The sequence below is a fragment of the Suillus discolor genome (genome assembly GCF_016758755.1).
Source record: "Suillus discolor strain FC423 chromosome Unknown F5147scaffold_41, whole genome shotgun sequence".
In the NCBI taxonomy this organism is placed as follows: domain Eukaryota; kingdom Fungi; phylum Basidiomycota; class Agaricomycetes; order Boletales; family Suillaceae; genus Suillus; species Suillus discolor.
The window spans coordinates 341,420-356,134 of NW_024541288.1; the positions used below are offsets into that span (position 1 = coordinate 341,420).

The 14,715-nt window shown below is 47.3% G+C and overlaps 5 protein-coding genes and 1 non-coding gene across 6 annotated transcripts; 3 read left to right on the top strand and 3 right to left on the bottom strand.

Annotated features, from left to right (window-relative positions):
* Positions 1-808: 808 nt before the first annotated feature.
* On the bottom strand, positions 809-2,281 carry F5147DRAFT_579901 (putative 26S protease regulatory subunit 6B; the record flags this gene model as incomplete). The annotated part of the gene is made up of 6 exons (XM_041431510.1): positions 809-930; positions 981-1,074; positions 1,133-1,242; positions 1,293-1,904; positions 1,960-2,079; positions 2,134-2,281. The coding sequence occupies 6 exons, from the start codon at positions 2,279-2,281 to the stop codon at positions 809-811; spliced, it is 1,206 nt and encodes a 401-aa protein (XP_041290927.1).
* A 1,283-nt stretch (positions 2,282-3,564) lies between these two features.
* Positions 3,565-4,348, bottom strand: F5147DRAFT_580005 (uncharacterized protein; the record flags this gene model as incomplete). The annotated part of the gene is made up of 5 exons (XM_041431521.1): positions 3,565-3,730; positions 3,780-3,907; positions 3,965-4,004; positions 4,056-4,165; positions 4,220-4,348. The coding sequence occupies 5 exons, from the start codon at positions 4,346-4,348 to the stop codon at positions 3,565-3,567; spliced, it is 573 nt and encodes a 190-aa protein (XP_041290928.1).
* Positions 4,349-5,040: 692 nt separating this feature from the next.
* F5147DRAFT_704581 (uncharacterized protein) lies at positions 5,041-7,408 on the top strand. The gene is made up of 13 exons (XM_041437899.1): positions 5,041-5,426; positions 5,492-5,512; positions 5,571-5,635; positions 5,699-5,776; positions 5,829-5,939; positions 5,989-6,032; positions 6,084-6,261; positions 6,315-6,348; positions 6,403-6,545; positions 6,596-6,676; positions 6,725-6,787; positions 6,845-6,942; positions 7,004-7,408. Exons 1-13 carry the CDS (start codon positions 5,102-5,104, stop codon positions 7,116-7,118), a joined length of 1,356 nt encoding a protein of 451 aa, XP_041290929.1. The 5' UTR covers positions 5,041-5,101; the 3' UTR covers positions 7,119-7,408.
* Positions 7,409-7,537: 129 nt separating this feature from the next.
* Positions 7,538-9,797, bottom strand: F5147DRAFT_704583 (uncharacterized protein). Its single transcript, XM_041437900.1, has one exon. It carries the CDS (start codon positions 9,412-9,414, stop codon positions 7,822-7,824), a length of 1,593 nt encoding a protein of 530 aa, XP_041290930.1. The 5' UTR covers positions 9,415-9,797; the 3' UTR covers positions 7,538-7,821.
* A 93-nt stretch (positions 9,798-9,890) lies between these two features.
* F5147DRAFT_t91 lies at positions 9,891-9,963 on the top strand. Its single transcript has one exon. It is a non-coding gene; the product is annotated as a tRNA-Val (tRNA).
* Positions 9,964-13,086: 3,123 nt separating this feature from the next.
* Positions 13,087-13,777, top strand: F5147DRAFT_704590 (uncharacterized protein). The gene is made up of 2 exons (XM_041437901.1): positions 13,087-13,266; positions 13,317-13,777. Exon 2 carries the CDS (start codon positions 13,368-13,370, stop codon positions 13,596-13,598), a length of 231 nt encoding a protein of 76 aa, XP_041290931.1. The 5' UTR covers positions 13,087-13,266; positions 13,317-13,367; the 3' UTR covers positions 13,599-13,777.
* The last annotated feature ends 938 nt before the right edge of the window (positions 13,778-14,715 follow it).

A 14,715-nucleotide genomic window follows, 5' to 3' on the forward strand; every position in this document is an offset into this window, starting at 1 on the left:
AGGCAAGAGCTGTTATGCTTGGGGGTTCGAACATCTTGGATAGTGTGACGCCTGTACTAAGACAACCTTGAGCGGCCGGCGAGGACGTTTGATGAGTATCTGCATGTATGTTGGCAGAAAAGCGCAGTGATGGAAATTTGCAGAGGCCGTTGAACTCGAAAGTTTCAGGAGCGATCCAGTTGAGACTGGCCATGTACGGTGGACTATGTGTATCAGGTTGGTTTTCCAAATGCGAAAATTATTTGTTGTTATTACCATTGTAAGATTTTCAAATTTATAGGATCGAAATATATGATGTGGTAATAACCGTAATAGATTCCAGAATAGCTACAGTGTGACCAGACACACAGCGAAGGAGATCATGGAATTTGAAAGAATGATGAGTGTACGGGTGTGAACTATACACTGGTCAGCATCAACGAATCCGGACAGACCGGCACTCGAGTTTGAGTGCAAAGTGAAACTTATACATCCACCAGTCGCACACTGCCACATGCACTTGGGTCTGCTGAATTGGGCATTTCGTCCAACCCCAGAACATAGGCTCCAAGATGTCATCTTCAGAGCATACAATCCATGATCGTGCCGTTGATCAATAAGACCATGAATCGATCTATGTCTTGGCAAGAACCAACGATCCGTCAGCAAATATAGTTGTACCGAGACGACACGGTGGTTGGATGGCCGGCTGATGGCACGCAATTGCGATCACCAATTGACTCCAACTGCGTGCCGCTTCCGCGTCTCAACAGTCCGTCAAGTAGCATGGATGGAAAAAAGGATCATGCAGATACCACGCCCAATACATTCATGAGAACAACTTATTGACCGACGTATTACCCTCCTGGTTCTTTTTGAGCACCTTTGCAATAGCGAACTCAAAATCTTCCTGCGTAACATGTTGCCGCCGCTCTCGCAATGCGTACATACCTGCGTCCTTGATCAACAAACGCGAAGATAAAGACCATCAACGTACGCACCTGCTTCTGTACATATACCGCGCACTTCGGCGCCTGAGCACTGGCCCATTTTCTCGGCGAGTGCTTTGAGGTCAATACCGCGTTGCAGTGACATCTAAGAACAACCATGTTCTAAGGATGCGCCCGCGAGATACAGAATGCAGACATCTCACCTTGCGAGAGTGGATTTTAAGAATGCTGACACGAGCTTCTGGGCCAGGGGGAGGGAATTCGATCTTTCGGTCAATACGTCCCGGACGAAGAAGTGCAGAATCCAATATATCTATGGTGGTGCCATCAGAAAGTCCTGGTGCCTTATGAGGACCCACAAACCTATACGATTCGTAGCCATGATAACCTTGATGTTCTTTGTAGCCTCGAAACCATCTAACTGATTGAGAAGCTCCAGCATTGTGCGCTGTACTTCCGAATCGCCGCCTCCTGAACCACTGTCTCCTCGCGAACTGCCGATAGAATCAATTTCGTCCATAAATATGATACTAGGTGCATGCTCCCTGGCCATGACGAATAGCTCCCGAACCATTCTGCTTCCTTCACCGATGTACTTCTGAACAAGTTCGGAGCCTGAAACACGAATGAATTTGCAGTCGGTGTGGTGTGCGACGGCGCGAGCGAGGAGAGTCTTTCCCGTCCCAGGAGGTCCATAAAGAAGAACACCCTTGGGCTGTGCAATGCCCAGAGATTCGAAGAGCTCTGGGTGTTTGACGGGTAACTCGATAACTTCCTTGATTTCCTTGATTTGCTTATCCAGACCTCCCACCATTTCGTACGTACTATCTGGGACTTTTTCTACCATCATGAGGGAGACAAGTGGGTCGACTTTGTTCGGCAATATCTTGTGGATGGTATAAGAGTCAGAACGGAGAGCCACGCGCAATGAAGCGGAAAGTTGGGACAGCTCGATCGACGGGTCGAAGTCAACTACTGCACAGTGTGTGAGCGAAACAGGATAAAGCGTCATTCAAGACCCAGCACGTACTGTATTTGCCTTCAGGTTGCACCTTGACGAGGACTTTCTTCTTCCCCATAACCTTCACAATCTCTCCAACATAACTTCCAGGTTCGTGTAAGAGCTGAAGTTCCTCTCGTAGCAGACGCACTATAATTTTGTCCTATGAACGCATTCGTTGAAATCAGCACAATCCAAACGCACCTCGTGCATTCAGTGCATTCCGTTGAGCCTCCAACCGACGCAGGTTCTGTGTTTTCTGATTAATCAAAAGTTCAGCAGCCTCGATCTTGGCCTGGTAGTAAGATTGGATGCCTCCAGGGGTCTTAGGCTTCTGAACGGCGGTAGGCATTGTGAAGGAGAACGACAAGGATCTCTAGCGAACGTATTACGCGTCTTGCGCGGTACAGTCACGTCACGATGATGCAGTCACACCATGTTTCTCACGTTCTGAGCTTCTATACTTTTCTTCTGTTCACGCCGTCTTCTCAATACACTTATTAATGGTAAGAAAATCTATATTCCATGGATGTTTGTCCCGGCAATATTAATCAGCAATGGTGATCGGAGGGAAGCAAACCCTGTGTTTTCTATATGATCATTACCGCTCAAAAGCCATGAATGGTTTGGATTATTCTTGCTTCGCACCCCTTCTTGTCACGGTCAGACGTCAACAGTACTCCAGCTTTCAGTCTTATCCCCTTTGATAATGTCCTCATTTTTCTGATAGAACGATCGAACACGAAGATCGGGTTTGGTCGGATTCATCCCTTCTCCGTTCCAGGCCCACAAGAACTGGCACTACTTAATCACATTCATTCCACAACACAAATCAGCCGATTGGTATCGGCTGATTGCGTGAGAGACGGACGATACTCACAAAGTTCCAGACTGGACGTTATTCGGCTTGGACAGACTTGAACCGCGAAGCCCGATTACCTGCTCCCTGGTGATCCACACTGTCGAAAGTCCTCAAATCTCCGCGATTTTGCTACATCACTATTGACTTCGTGGCAGACGGTGTGTCGGGCTATTGGCCCAGGTCAATGTGCACTCTTCCAGAGATCATCTATGTGATAACGTGAGAAGCTAACAGCATTGGCCGGAGTGATCCACTGCTTCGCTGTGATCCCCAGCTTCAGCAACCACCGACGAGCAGAAATTCAAATATACGAACCTTGGAATCGCCGCAGAGCCTATACAATTTTATCTCCTGAATATCTACTCCGCTCCCCGAGGAATTCATAGGCGTTCCCTACCCTGAATTGACATGACGCCATTTCATGACTAGATTGGTTAAGACACGCTGCTGTCACCAGCGAAACTCCCCTTACTTGCCGAGAGCCACCGTACCACAATCATGGCATATGTCGTGTGTATGATTCATAGTATGATATCATGTACGAACCAGACTTACGAGAGCCAGAGGCCCTGAAAATTGTGCAGCCGTGATATAGTTCCCCAGAACAGAATGGACTCAGCGGCATAGCCGCGTGGAATTGCGCATCTGCAATTCCAAAGATATATTACAAGACGCTACGCTTCTGAGCGGAAAGTCCCTACCCCTTTGGATCAGCTTCGCAATCAGTATCAATCCGATAGGCACCCCACCCTGCCTCATGGCTTTCAGCGCTTTCATAAACCATATTTTCTTTTCAGCGCTGCCCAGGATAGGGCCGCAGTGCGATGGGCAGTTACGAAGTGGTTCATATCTTGCTCAGGAACGCGATTGATATCCAATCGATTCCAGTAGCGGCATAATGCGTAAATGATGTCTTGAGCATCACGGTCTGAGCCGCGTCTGTGGATAATGAGTTGATCTACCAGACTGCGGGATAGTAATTACCTACATTGTCCAAGCCTTTAGCTTTGCCCGAACAAACTCGGACAGCGTCAAGAAAGGGATGCCTTGTAATTGCATGATAGTAGAACCATCCAATCGTCGGGGTCCATGCTCGCCAGCGGGCAGTATCTCAATCTTCAAAGCCGCTGTTATCAACGGCATCGTTAAAAACGTATTGAAGGAGATGCTCACCTCAATGGCTGGGATGACCTGACGATACGTAGCATGCAAGCTAGGCAGACTCGGTTACAAGAAAGACCATACTAGTAGGAGACTCCTCTACCGGTTGCTCCACGGAGAGTGCGTGGTTGTGAAATGCTCACTCCCCACAATGGCTTGTCTGACTCGACGGAAGGGGTGCGTGGAGCCGCCTTCAACAATACAGAATATTTCCTGGAAGTGTGTCAGTACGAGGGTGTGTGGACAGCAAAGACATAGTCTACGCACATCGCAACGTGGGTTATCAGAGAGCACGGCAGTGAGAATGCTTCCATAGAAGGCGTGGGCAATGGAGTGTTGACGCAGAAGTTGAGAAAGCGCAGTTGCAGCTTCCAAAAGTCTGCGGGAATCAGACATAATGGTGTGGGGTGTGGAGGGGTGGGGGTGGAATGAAGTATCAAAGGGAGAACATGGCATGAAATAAAGAGAGGAAAACAGAGGTGAGGCAAAGCAAACCGAATGGGTATGTAATAGATCCGTGACCGAAGAGAGATCCTGAAAAAGAACTTCAACAGATGGCGGCCTGATCTTCATCTGATTTGTTCTGCCTCATCTCAAGGTAAGTATTACTGATTGTGGATTTGTCGTATCTGCTCAGAATGGCGAGAGCACATGGCGAGAATGAGTTTGGATGAATACTTGGGGCCCACTGGTTAGGTCTAAAATCACCTGAAGTAGACTGAAAACGTAAAAGCCTAGAGACGTCCAGTGGACGTGATAGATTGATCGGCTAATTTTTAAAAAAGAGCTGATAAACTAGTTAAAATTCGGAACGAAAATGTTTACACATGCCAGATTAATGCGACGCTGCTGGCGCTAGCCTCATGGTGAAATATCCGCGGAACGTGTACCGACCTGGGGGAAGAATGCGGGGTCAAATATTGGGGTCAGATGGGGGGAGGACCAGGGGCCCCGGACCTGACTACTGAGCACAGCTTATTGTCACACTTGGTGTGACAAATAAGGTTGGAGAATTTCAAATTATCATTCAAAGTAAATATCTATTTGGTAATTTTGGTTATTGTGCGAATTAATTATAACGGTTTTGTCCGAATCCATTTGGAGACTTTGACACAAATCTGCACTTGACTCCTCCATTTGCGTCTGTGAATGTATACAACTCTCAGGCGCGTGCGTACCAGCAATGTGATGCGATTGAGCCGAACATCTTCTGCTCCACAGCTCATTCCTCAATGTAGACGATATCAAAGTCACGCGTTCTGGACTTCTCCTTCTCCACCTCAGCAGCGGTCAATTCCTCACAATGCCTTACTCGTATCCGTCAGACATTTTCATCTAGCCTCATGGAAGAGTTTCTTTCGGCCGAAAGTTCAGGAGTCGTCTGGAATGTCTGACACTCAAGAGGAAATAGCCAAAGCTGCTATCCTTGAGAAAGTCATGAAAGGCAGGCAACTTACAGATCTCATGTTACGCTGTACGTTTTCTCCCATTCGACTATCTCTTTTTCGTTTCTCTTTCTTGCAGCTTACGGAGGCACAGGCACTATTTTGGATCATGCGGGTACCTTGTCATTTTCTCAGCCAATCCTCTCGTTGCATGACCACACTTGTCGCTTTAGGCAATATCAAGAGCATATCAGGTCAATTTAAACGGTCTGACTTGTGCAACGAGCATCGCTTAAACGTAAGAAAGATTATGTTTACAGTCCAGGATTTGGGCTGGACCCTTACTAAAACTTTAATGAAGCCTCGTGATTTACGGAAGATTGATTCACGAATACCCAACCTTGTTCCTACAATTCTTATTCGCAAAGGAGCTGTTCTAGTGCGTTTCCGTGTGTAAATGTTTGTGGCCTAGTTATAACATCGATGTCCAGATTAACATACTTCACATACGGGCGCTAGTCAAGGCCGATACTGTGGTTTTGTTTGACTCTTATGGGTCCAACGATTCCCGTCTTCACTCTGTGTTCCTGTACCATCTCGAGGTCTTTTTTTCCATCAAACATTTTACGTGTATCGACTGACCCCATTCAGCATAACCTTAAGGCCCGGGGTAGCGGCGCACCTTACGAATTCAGGTAGGTTTTCCCGCATTTTGATCATTTCCGAGCTGCATTGAGGTTGTATAGAGCAATCGAGTCAATCCTTCTCTCGGTTCTCAGCGCGCTAGAAGCCGAGATGGTGTTCATCCGTAACCTCGTAGGTGGTCTCTTGGCGGAGCTCGAGGACGATATCAATCATGACAAATTCAAACGGCTGCTGCACTACTCAAGACGTCTGGTAGCGTTCAAAAATCGCGCTAAGCTCGTACGACTTTTTTTATTGTCTTCCTCATGGGATTTTTTTCATTTTCATTCCAGGTCCAAGAGGCTCTGGAAGAAGTACTCGAACAAGGTTAGCATTGCAACTATTGTAATAGCGTGAAAGTTCGAACCTGTTATGTTCAAGATGATGATTTGGATGCTATGTATCTCACTGACAAGAAAAATGGCGTTCTGCGCAACATGCATGAACACGAAGAACTTGAGGTACTTCTTGAGTTTTTCTCCAAACAAGTAGAAGAAATTGCCAATGAAGCTGAAAACATCGAGGTGGATTTTTTGGCACATCGTTTTGCCGATAACCTTACCGTCCTCAATAGGCCAACGTCCAATCTACTCAGGAGATTGTAGAGCTCATCTTAGACTCTAACCGGAACGCACTACTTGCATTGGACCTTAAAGTGAGCATCTTCGTCCCACGCGAGTGAGGTAAAGCTAAGACATGTCAGGTATCCATCGGAACGATGGGAATTGGCACGGGAGCCCTGATCGCAGGTTTATTCGGCATGAACGTCAGTCACTCGTCACAAGATCTCTGATGCCCGTATTGACGCTCTTCCCCGATCCAGTTGAAAAGTCACATGGAGGAGATGCCCTATGCCTTCATGGCGATGTCCACACTCTCGTCGGCTGTTGCACTTTTCGTAGCATGGGCTGGCCTAAGAAGGTATCGTATCCGATCACTGTTGCGGACCGTAATATTTGTTTGACCTTCGTTCACATCACAGACTCGCTCAGATACGAAAAGTCGGACTCTCTAATCCCAAACGAGTACAAGATTTGGAAGCGCGTCCACGAATACCACTACCCTTGCGCCGGCGAAGTTCAAACGGATGGTCATGATGATCAACGAAACACATGGAACGTTATCGCTACCTTACGCCCAACTTTACTATAGACGCATCAGTCTTAGCCGTTTGTGATGCCCGCATCTAAAGGATCAGGCTGGATATTAATCGATCTACATCACGTCGCCCATCTCCGCACCTGCATGTTCGCGCCACATACCTTAGACGACGTCATATGTCTACGTCTTGTGATTAGATTATAGAACCAAAGGAAATTTCAGGGTGCCAATCCTCTCGCTAAGTGGTTCCGATGCCTCGATGCAAGCCATTCCGGTGATCCCACAAGTTCTGTTGCCTGATTCCGCAAATCTTATCGGTAATTTCCAGCGAGGTCTATATGAAACCCTGCTGATAGCGACAACCTGCTCTGCACGCGTCGAGGATAGCAAAATGCCCTCACCCCTTCCTTGCGGATACAGTGATGTCGAAGCAAACGTTCATAATATTAGCATCATACATCCATCACTAAAACCTGTGGATCGGGTAATTGAAATTGAAGATAACGACGCAATATCCTAGTTATCGAAGGAGCAAAACATAGCTACAACATCCTCCAGTTGTATGTGTCCACGAAGTATCATGCGCAGCATGCGATAGATTGGCGATGCGGATGCATCCGTAGTGCATATGCAAATTCTACATACATGGAACATGAAGGAGTAACGCATGCCAATGGGTGTCATTGGGGGATGCACAGCCTACTCGTTCCTTGGTGGCATGTCAGGGATCAGATAATGGATGTGGTTGTGGGACAGCCCTGACACGGCATGCAGCGGGGATAGTGACTCTGTACCGTGCGAATATGATGATTCACCAGCGGTAATCATTGACTGATTGTCTACCGCGCTATGTAAGTCTTCACGAAACTCTGATGGATCATAGTGCGGTACGGGTTTGCGAGAATTGCGGCGAACGGACGCAACACCTATTGAAGGCGGGCGCCTGCTCGAGGTTGCAGCTTCAGGAGAAGGTGGGTACTCGTCCCGCCCTCGGCTAGGAGATGTGGGTGTGTGCGGAGTGGAGGCAGCTGGAGCTGGGAATGAAAAGCGCTCGGTACGCAGGTATACGGAGCTTTCCATGGACGATCGTATTCTAGCTGCTTGCAGCTCGAAGCTTTGTTTCGAATAGTGCGCAGAGGTGATATGGGTGCGACCAGCGTCACCACAGACATATGGATCTGGAAAGGAATATGAATCTTGAAGGGAGTGAACAGATATGCGGCGATTATAATGCGACAAGGGATTATGGATAGTGTCCACAGAGATCATTCCCCTGGGCGAGTGAGGGTGTGTTTCTTTCTCCTCCCCAACACCTTCATGATATTCGTCTGAACCCTGTGGTGTTGTGGTCTCTGAGACCTCCTTGCCACTATCTGCGACAATGAATATTTCACCCATCGACTCCGAATGACCGCGGGAGCAAGCAGAGTCACCATTGCCCTCCACTGGTGACCTGGCAGCTGAGTCATTAGATTTCAGCGAACTCCACCTTCTTCCCACGTTTTGCTTTGGCTTGCTGCCACGATTTGGAGAGCAACATTGGCGGCAAAGGTAATATGCGATAGCCAAAACAAGAACAATCAGCCCTGCTAGACTACCGACCACGATCCCCACGATCTTGCCAACACCGGATGTCACTGATGAGGTATCCACTACGGTTACAGGGCTAGTGGGTCCTGGCGATAAAGATGAGGACGAGAGCAAGCAAGCCGTGTCGGATCCATTACTAATGAAAAAAGCAGCAGAAGAGGCGTCGAGCGAAGCTATAGAGCCTTGTATGGCATACCAGCCCTGTGGCTGGTCTACTTGAGGCCATATCCAGTTGTCCAAGATGGCGCTAGTGTTTGTTAATGTCACGGATATATGTTTAGCAGTATTTTGGCGGCGGGTGAGATTACGCGGTGGATCGGGATCAAGGACATTGACGTTCGTGATAGAGAGAAAAATGTTGGGTGATGAACCGTTATAGGTCCAGGTGATGATACCCGGAGCGCATGTCGTCATATTCTTGACAGCATTAATCGAGAACTGGCTATATGTCGATGAAGGAATCGGTGCGCTGGCCGTTGATGTCATGGGATACGAAGTAGATGAGGAGATGGTAGATGAGGTTGTAGGTGATGAAGCAGGTGAGGAAGTTAAAATGACACCTATAAGACCAGGATCTGCAAGTATGGCTGGCGAAGTATGGCCCACCTGCCGTTCGGCATGCTGAACAGGTTGAGCTAGAACACCTGCCCGCTGACCTCCACCAGAGTAGAGCCAGCAGAGCACCATCAAAGGTGACAGCATTCTTACTCTTGTGAGAACGTCCGAATATGAGATAGTCGGACCGAAGTACTCACGAGCTGACGATAAGTCCACAAGCTTTCATGCACCAGTGACGCTGGCACAAGATATGATCGCCAGGATAGAACAAACTCTTAACAGCGGGTGAAGCTCCCGTCTAGGGTTCTTGATAAAGAGAGTGGTCGAATGAGTGCCAAGCTGAGAGTTGGAAAATTTGTTGCCGATTCCCCCCAACAACAATTACCTGGGGAAAATGGGGACCCGTCACCGGGATTCCAGTACAGTGGATCCTGTGTATTAGAACCCAGTTTTCTCAAGCGGGTCTGTACCTCCGTTTCAATGCGTCTAACGGATGTCGATGCCCCTGGACCTGCCGCATACGTTACTGTCAAGACTAAAGGAAGCGAAGTGAGTAATCGATGTAGATTCAACCTATGGAGTTTAAAGGACATGACGCAGGATTTTACAAAATGTTCGTCGGTTCAATGGTCTAGTGGTTATGATTTCTGTCTTACACACAGAAGGTCCTGAGTTCGACCCTCAGTTGAACCATCATTTTTTGCACATAAAGTGCGTAACTTCTGTACTCATTTTGGGGTAAATCTATGTCTGCAAAATTATCCCCGACCGTCACCGGTCACCAGTGATTATTATTGGTTACCGTTGCCGATGATATATGGATCAGACTGTCTTAACTCTCTATGCTCATCATACTTGGACTAGAGTTCAGATTCCAAGGTTATCATCTACATAGTATTATATTGCATTGGATGTCCTGAGAGTATGGCACCTTCCTCACCTCTGATGCTACCAAATACTCTGCCATTTTGACGGTATACGCAGATGCTCCTGTGACTATTGTGTCGTTGGCAATCGTGTGTCAGTGCATAGAGGATAGGAACTGTTTCTATTAGTAAGTGCATTACCCAATGTGAAGTCACATACTTGGCAGTCCATACTACATAGCTTGCACAGAATGCGCACGGCCACCGTCCTTCGGTAGTCACACAAGTGTTGGACCAATGTGGAGAAGGAAATTGAGGTTATCAAATTTATGTAGGAGCCACCAGTCCAAGAGCTAGGCCGCCAGTGTGAGTGTTGGACAGGAGAAACAATTCTCAAAAGGTTGGGTTTCCCATAAAAATTGCCCTACTGGGCATGCTGGTCACCAAACATCTCATTCACGAAGAATCCTGTGGCGATCAAGTACATATTTCACAGCCAAAATTCGCATGTCAGATTCAAAATTTATACAAATGCGTCGGGGACTGACGCGGCCGAGCGCCGTTACGTACATAACAGTATACATCAGCGGGTTGGATTGTATTATAGAACACTACAAAGCGCTACAGAGCGCTTTGTAGCACTTTGTAGTGAATTACGTTTTCCTGATGTATGTTAAATCATTGCGGTGGTCAGCAGATCCAGGGCCCAGGGGATAAGTTCTAGGGCGGCGGAAATGTCACACCAATACATTTCGCCTTCCGATTCCTCCCGCGAAATAGAGACACTTTGCTGAGTTCCATATTCAGATCGGCATTCTCACACTGTCACGCCGGACTGAGAGTTTAGTATACGTTTCCCTGAACGAGAGCAGTCAGTTAACATCAGGAAAACGTAATTCACTACAAAGTGCTACAAAGCGCTCTGTAGCGCTCTGTAGTGTTCTATAATACAATCCAACCCGCTGATGAAGTGTGATCTCGACGGGGATGATCTAAACAGGAAAGCAGAAAGTCCACTATTCACATGGACACGGAGACGTCAAGCAATGGCGCAATGGGGGATCCGTAATGAAACGGTATAAGGAAACTTAACGTATTCGTCGACGAGATGGACATGGTTGTCAGCATCAGCTGGCAGACCTGTTGTTCATGGGACCGCTGAAGAAGCATTGTGAAACACGTGAATCTTTCAGTGCCTACATCCCTCTTAGCAGAAATACGATCATGGATACGGGCCGAGTTACAATGGGACGGAACTAAGCAAGGCCTAGCCATTGCCCAATTTTGACCCAGACGGAGAGTGACGGCGTCTTGGGGATTTAAACTTGATGTCAATACGAAAACGCTGGAAACAGGCAAGTCAGTGGGGATTAACGGGGCCAACGGATGATCTGGCGTAGCACGTGCCTGGGACTGGGGCAAAAGTGACCCCAAATTGCAAATCAATGAACTGCACATAAATTTATTTGAGTTAGAAAGCCAAGTAAGGTCGGTCTTGAAGATTAACCATCGATCCTTGCTGACGCACTGCCCAACCGAGAGTTTCCGGAGAAGAAACGGATATCAGGTCTTTAGTGCTCCCGCAGTATACTATATCACTGGGATCATTGATTGCTTGAGGACCAACGGGGCTGTTATCATATCCTCAAAATGGTTTAGAGTTTCCAAAAAACGGCTACATAAAAATACCACTTACAAAAGCGTTGTTCCGGTTATAGATGATACATTGCTTAGATCATACACCCCGCAAACGAATGTAGCCACGTTTCCTGGGACCTTTGCGCCCAGGTTAGAGTGTATTTGCAATTCCAGCCAATGACATAGAAGATAATGATACTTACTACAGGAACATTCAGAAGGTGAAACCTACCACAATGGTCAAACGAGGCTGAGAGTAGCGGTTGGATTGGATTGGTGAGTGATTAAGAACACGGTGGTTTGGAATCAGGTTGACGCCATGAACTTTTCGATCGCACATCTCTTGGCTCGAGCGGCCTCAATGAGTCACCCTGTCACAATTGATACCGTAAGGTATGAGATCCCCGTTCGCATTTTGGTCGTGTGTAGTCATATCCTATGACATCGCCGCTAGAGATGGAGAGAAGACACATCGCCAAATGAAGGAGAAAGTCAAAATGTGTCTCGTGAGCCGCGCGGGGTATTCGAACCTGCTGATTGGCTTGGTTACTGAAAAGCCTGGGCATAGAAGATAGACTACTTTCCTTCCACATGCTAGACAGCACGAGACAAAAATTTGTACATCTCCGAGCAAGCGCACATCGTGACAGGTTGGATTGAGCTGGAATCGGCTGTCAGGCGATGTACGCATTTGTGGAAAGCTGCGACGGTTCAGTATGAGCACTGCTGGCATGAACTGTGTAGTCTGGATCTAATGTCAGCTCGCAACCTCGCACATGCAAAGACCGTCTCCCTTTAGGTTTTTCTGCCAACAGGAAAGCATGAGCGCATATCCTCTAGTCCTTAAGTTGTGTTGCACTCACCACAATCTTATGTCACGCGACAGATGAAGTGATAACCTTTGCTATCGCGCTTCCGGAGAGCACGGTATGTGAAATAGACAGTCGGCAAGGGCCTTCCTGGTACAGTGTAACACGTTTTTTCAACGCGTCCCTGAACGGCCTGGAACATGAATATTCCTTATAAGGTGAATGGGTGACTATCTGCAGGCTCAAATAGTGCCGAATGGAATGAAATGGAATAAGTAGAACCGAATTTGCAAAACAATGTTGTGTACATGCGATGATGCATGGTGATCTGACCAAAAGTGAGTGCCATTTCGATTTCCAATAAGTCAGATAGCAGCGTCATTGCATCCGAGCACTGACCGAATAGACCGCTATTCTTGATACCTTCAAACAACAGCCTCGATTGCGATTGCTCAATTTCTGATGCTTGTCGCGAAGTGATAGATGTAAAACCAAATGATAAAACCACGATGAGGACCCATATTGGGTCGAGAACAAGCTGAGGCTACGGTGCAAATAAGAATACGCATTGGGCGCAGCACATTTGTGGGTGCATGTGCAGATTTTGGATCTTCAGCAGCTTATCATGCTATCGCAGCCATCACCGATTGCAGCTGATGGCAGCCACACATTAGCCAAAGTCACTGCAATGAAAAGTAAATTTTTTGGGGAATCTCACGGATTAGGTGCGCACAATCACGACGACTACTCTTGCTGACATTGTTGAAAGTAAAGCCTCCCCGGGATGATACCATCCCTTTGTTCAATCATCCTTATGACTTCGTCTAGCGCGTTCGAACGTTTTGCTATTTTTCCTGAGTACGCGATCAGCTTTGGTACTGACTGTTGGAAGCGAGTAGAGCTGGTACTGAGCAGACGTCGGAGGGAGTTGCGGTTTCCAGAAATGCATGTGAAAGAAATGACTTTTCAAACCACAAAACATGGTTTTGTCGTAGCCATATCAAATTACGAATGATTTGAGGGGAAACTCCTTGCGATATCGCTGCGGTTGCGAGTATTAAAAGTATATGATCCACTGCAAATGATAGGGCACGAAACAGGCGGAACCTAACATGAGATCAGTGAACTTGTGGGTTTGCTATATTGTAACTATGTGACATAGATAAGACTTACCCGGGCACCACCCGCGGGTGAATCGCGGGTCGGGCGTACCTGTGCTTGGCCCACCCGCACGAGTACGGGTACGCTGCAAGAATTGGGTACCCACGGGTAGGAAATCCAAAAGTGTGACAGTGCTGCGTTGACCATCATCAATAGGTTATCGATGGATTATCTTTCTGAATTATACGTGATGTCAACCGCAGTGTCTTGTGCATATTGCTTACCGTCTCCAGTGTCCACGTAGCATGGATGACAAAACTCATACGTCGCGAGACGTGCAAACATCACGAGTTTGCGACGCACTGGCATCGATTCCCTCATGGCGGACTGTGTCCATCGGGTGATGTTTTCGAGCTCGGCTCATCGGCCAAGAACATCTGCAGTCGTAATCAATTGTGTCGAGAACAAAATTTTGCTTTGGTACGTCGGTTGACGATCGCCGAGCCACACGAATAAAGGGTTCCGTCGGAACAGTCCATTCAAAGGTGCGTGCTGCAATACAAAACATGGATAGCTGAATGACAAGTTCAACGCGGTAGTAGTTAATGCGAATACGACGGGAACTCACTTTCAGGTCGATATCCAAAAAGTCAAGTTTCGGTTGCTCCGTGCACATATATGGTCCATAACACAATGCGAACTGTCTGCGTTCGATAAGAAAAGCTGTGTCGAAGTAGTATATAAATGGTGGAAGTCCACCTAAAACGAAGTTTTCCGTTGTGAGTGCTACCCTAGCTGTAAGGAGACGTAGGCGGTCTCATCGTGGCTCTCGATCGATGGAGGGAACTGGTACGAGGCCGATAACTAGACTGCGTCCATGGCTTGAATGTTATAAGTAGGTTGTGTATCTGTCATGGCAACTGCAAAAGCCCAATTATATGCCATAATGCGGGGCGATGGCTGGCAATGGAACGCATACTAGAAATGTGTCACGAAAATGTAAAGAGATGACAACCAGTAGGTGCTTACTA

Coding starts and splice junctions, on each gene's coding strand:
- F5147DRAFT_704581 (XM_041437899.1), top strand. CDS start 5,102: ATGTATACAACTCTCAGGCGCGTGCGTACCAGCAATGTGATGCGATTG. Junction 5,636..5,698: donor GCAACGAGCATCGCTTAAAC/GTAAGAAAGATT, acceptor ACTTTAATGAAG/CCTCGTGATTTACGGAAGAT. Junction 5,777..5,828: donor TTCGCAAAGGAGCTGTTCTA/GTGCGTTTCCGT, acceptor ATCGATGTCCAG/ATTAACATACTTCACATACG.
- F5147DRAFT_704583 (XM_041437900.1), bottom strand. CDS start 9,414: ATGCTGTCACCTTTGATGGTGCTCTGCTGGCTCTACTCTGGTGGAGGT.
- F5147DRAFT_704590 (XM_041437901.1), top strand. CDS start 13,368: ATGATACCATCCCTTTGTTCAATCATCCTTATGACTTCGTCTAGCGCG.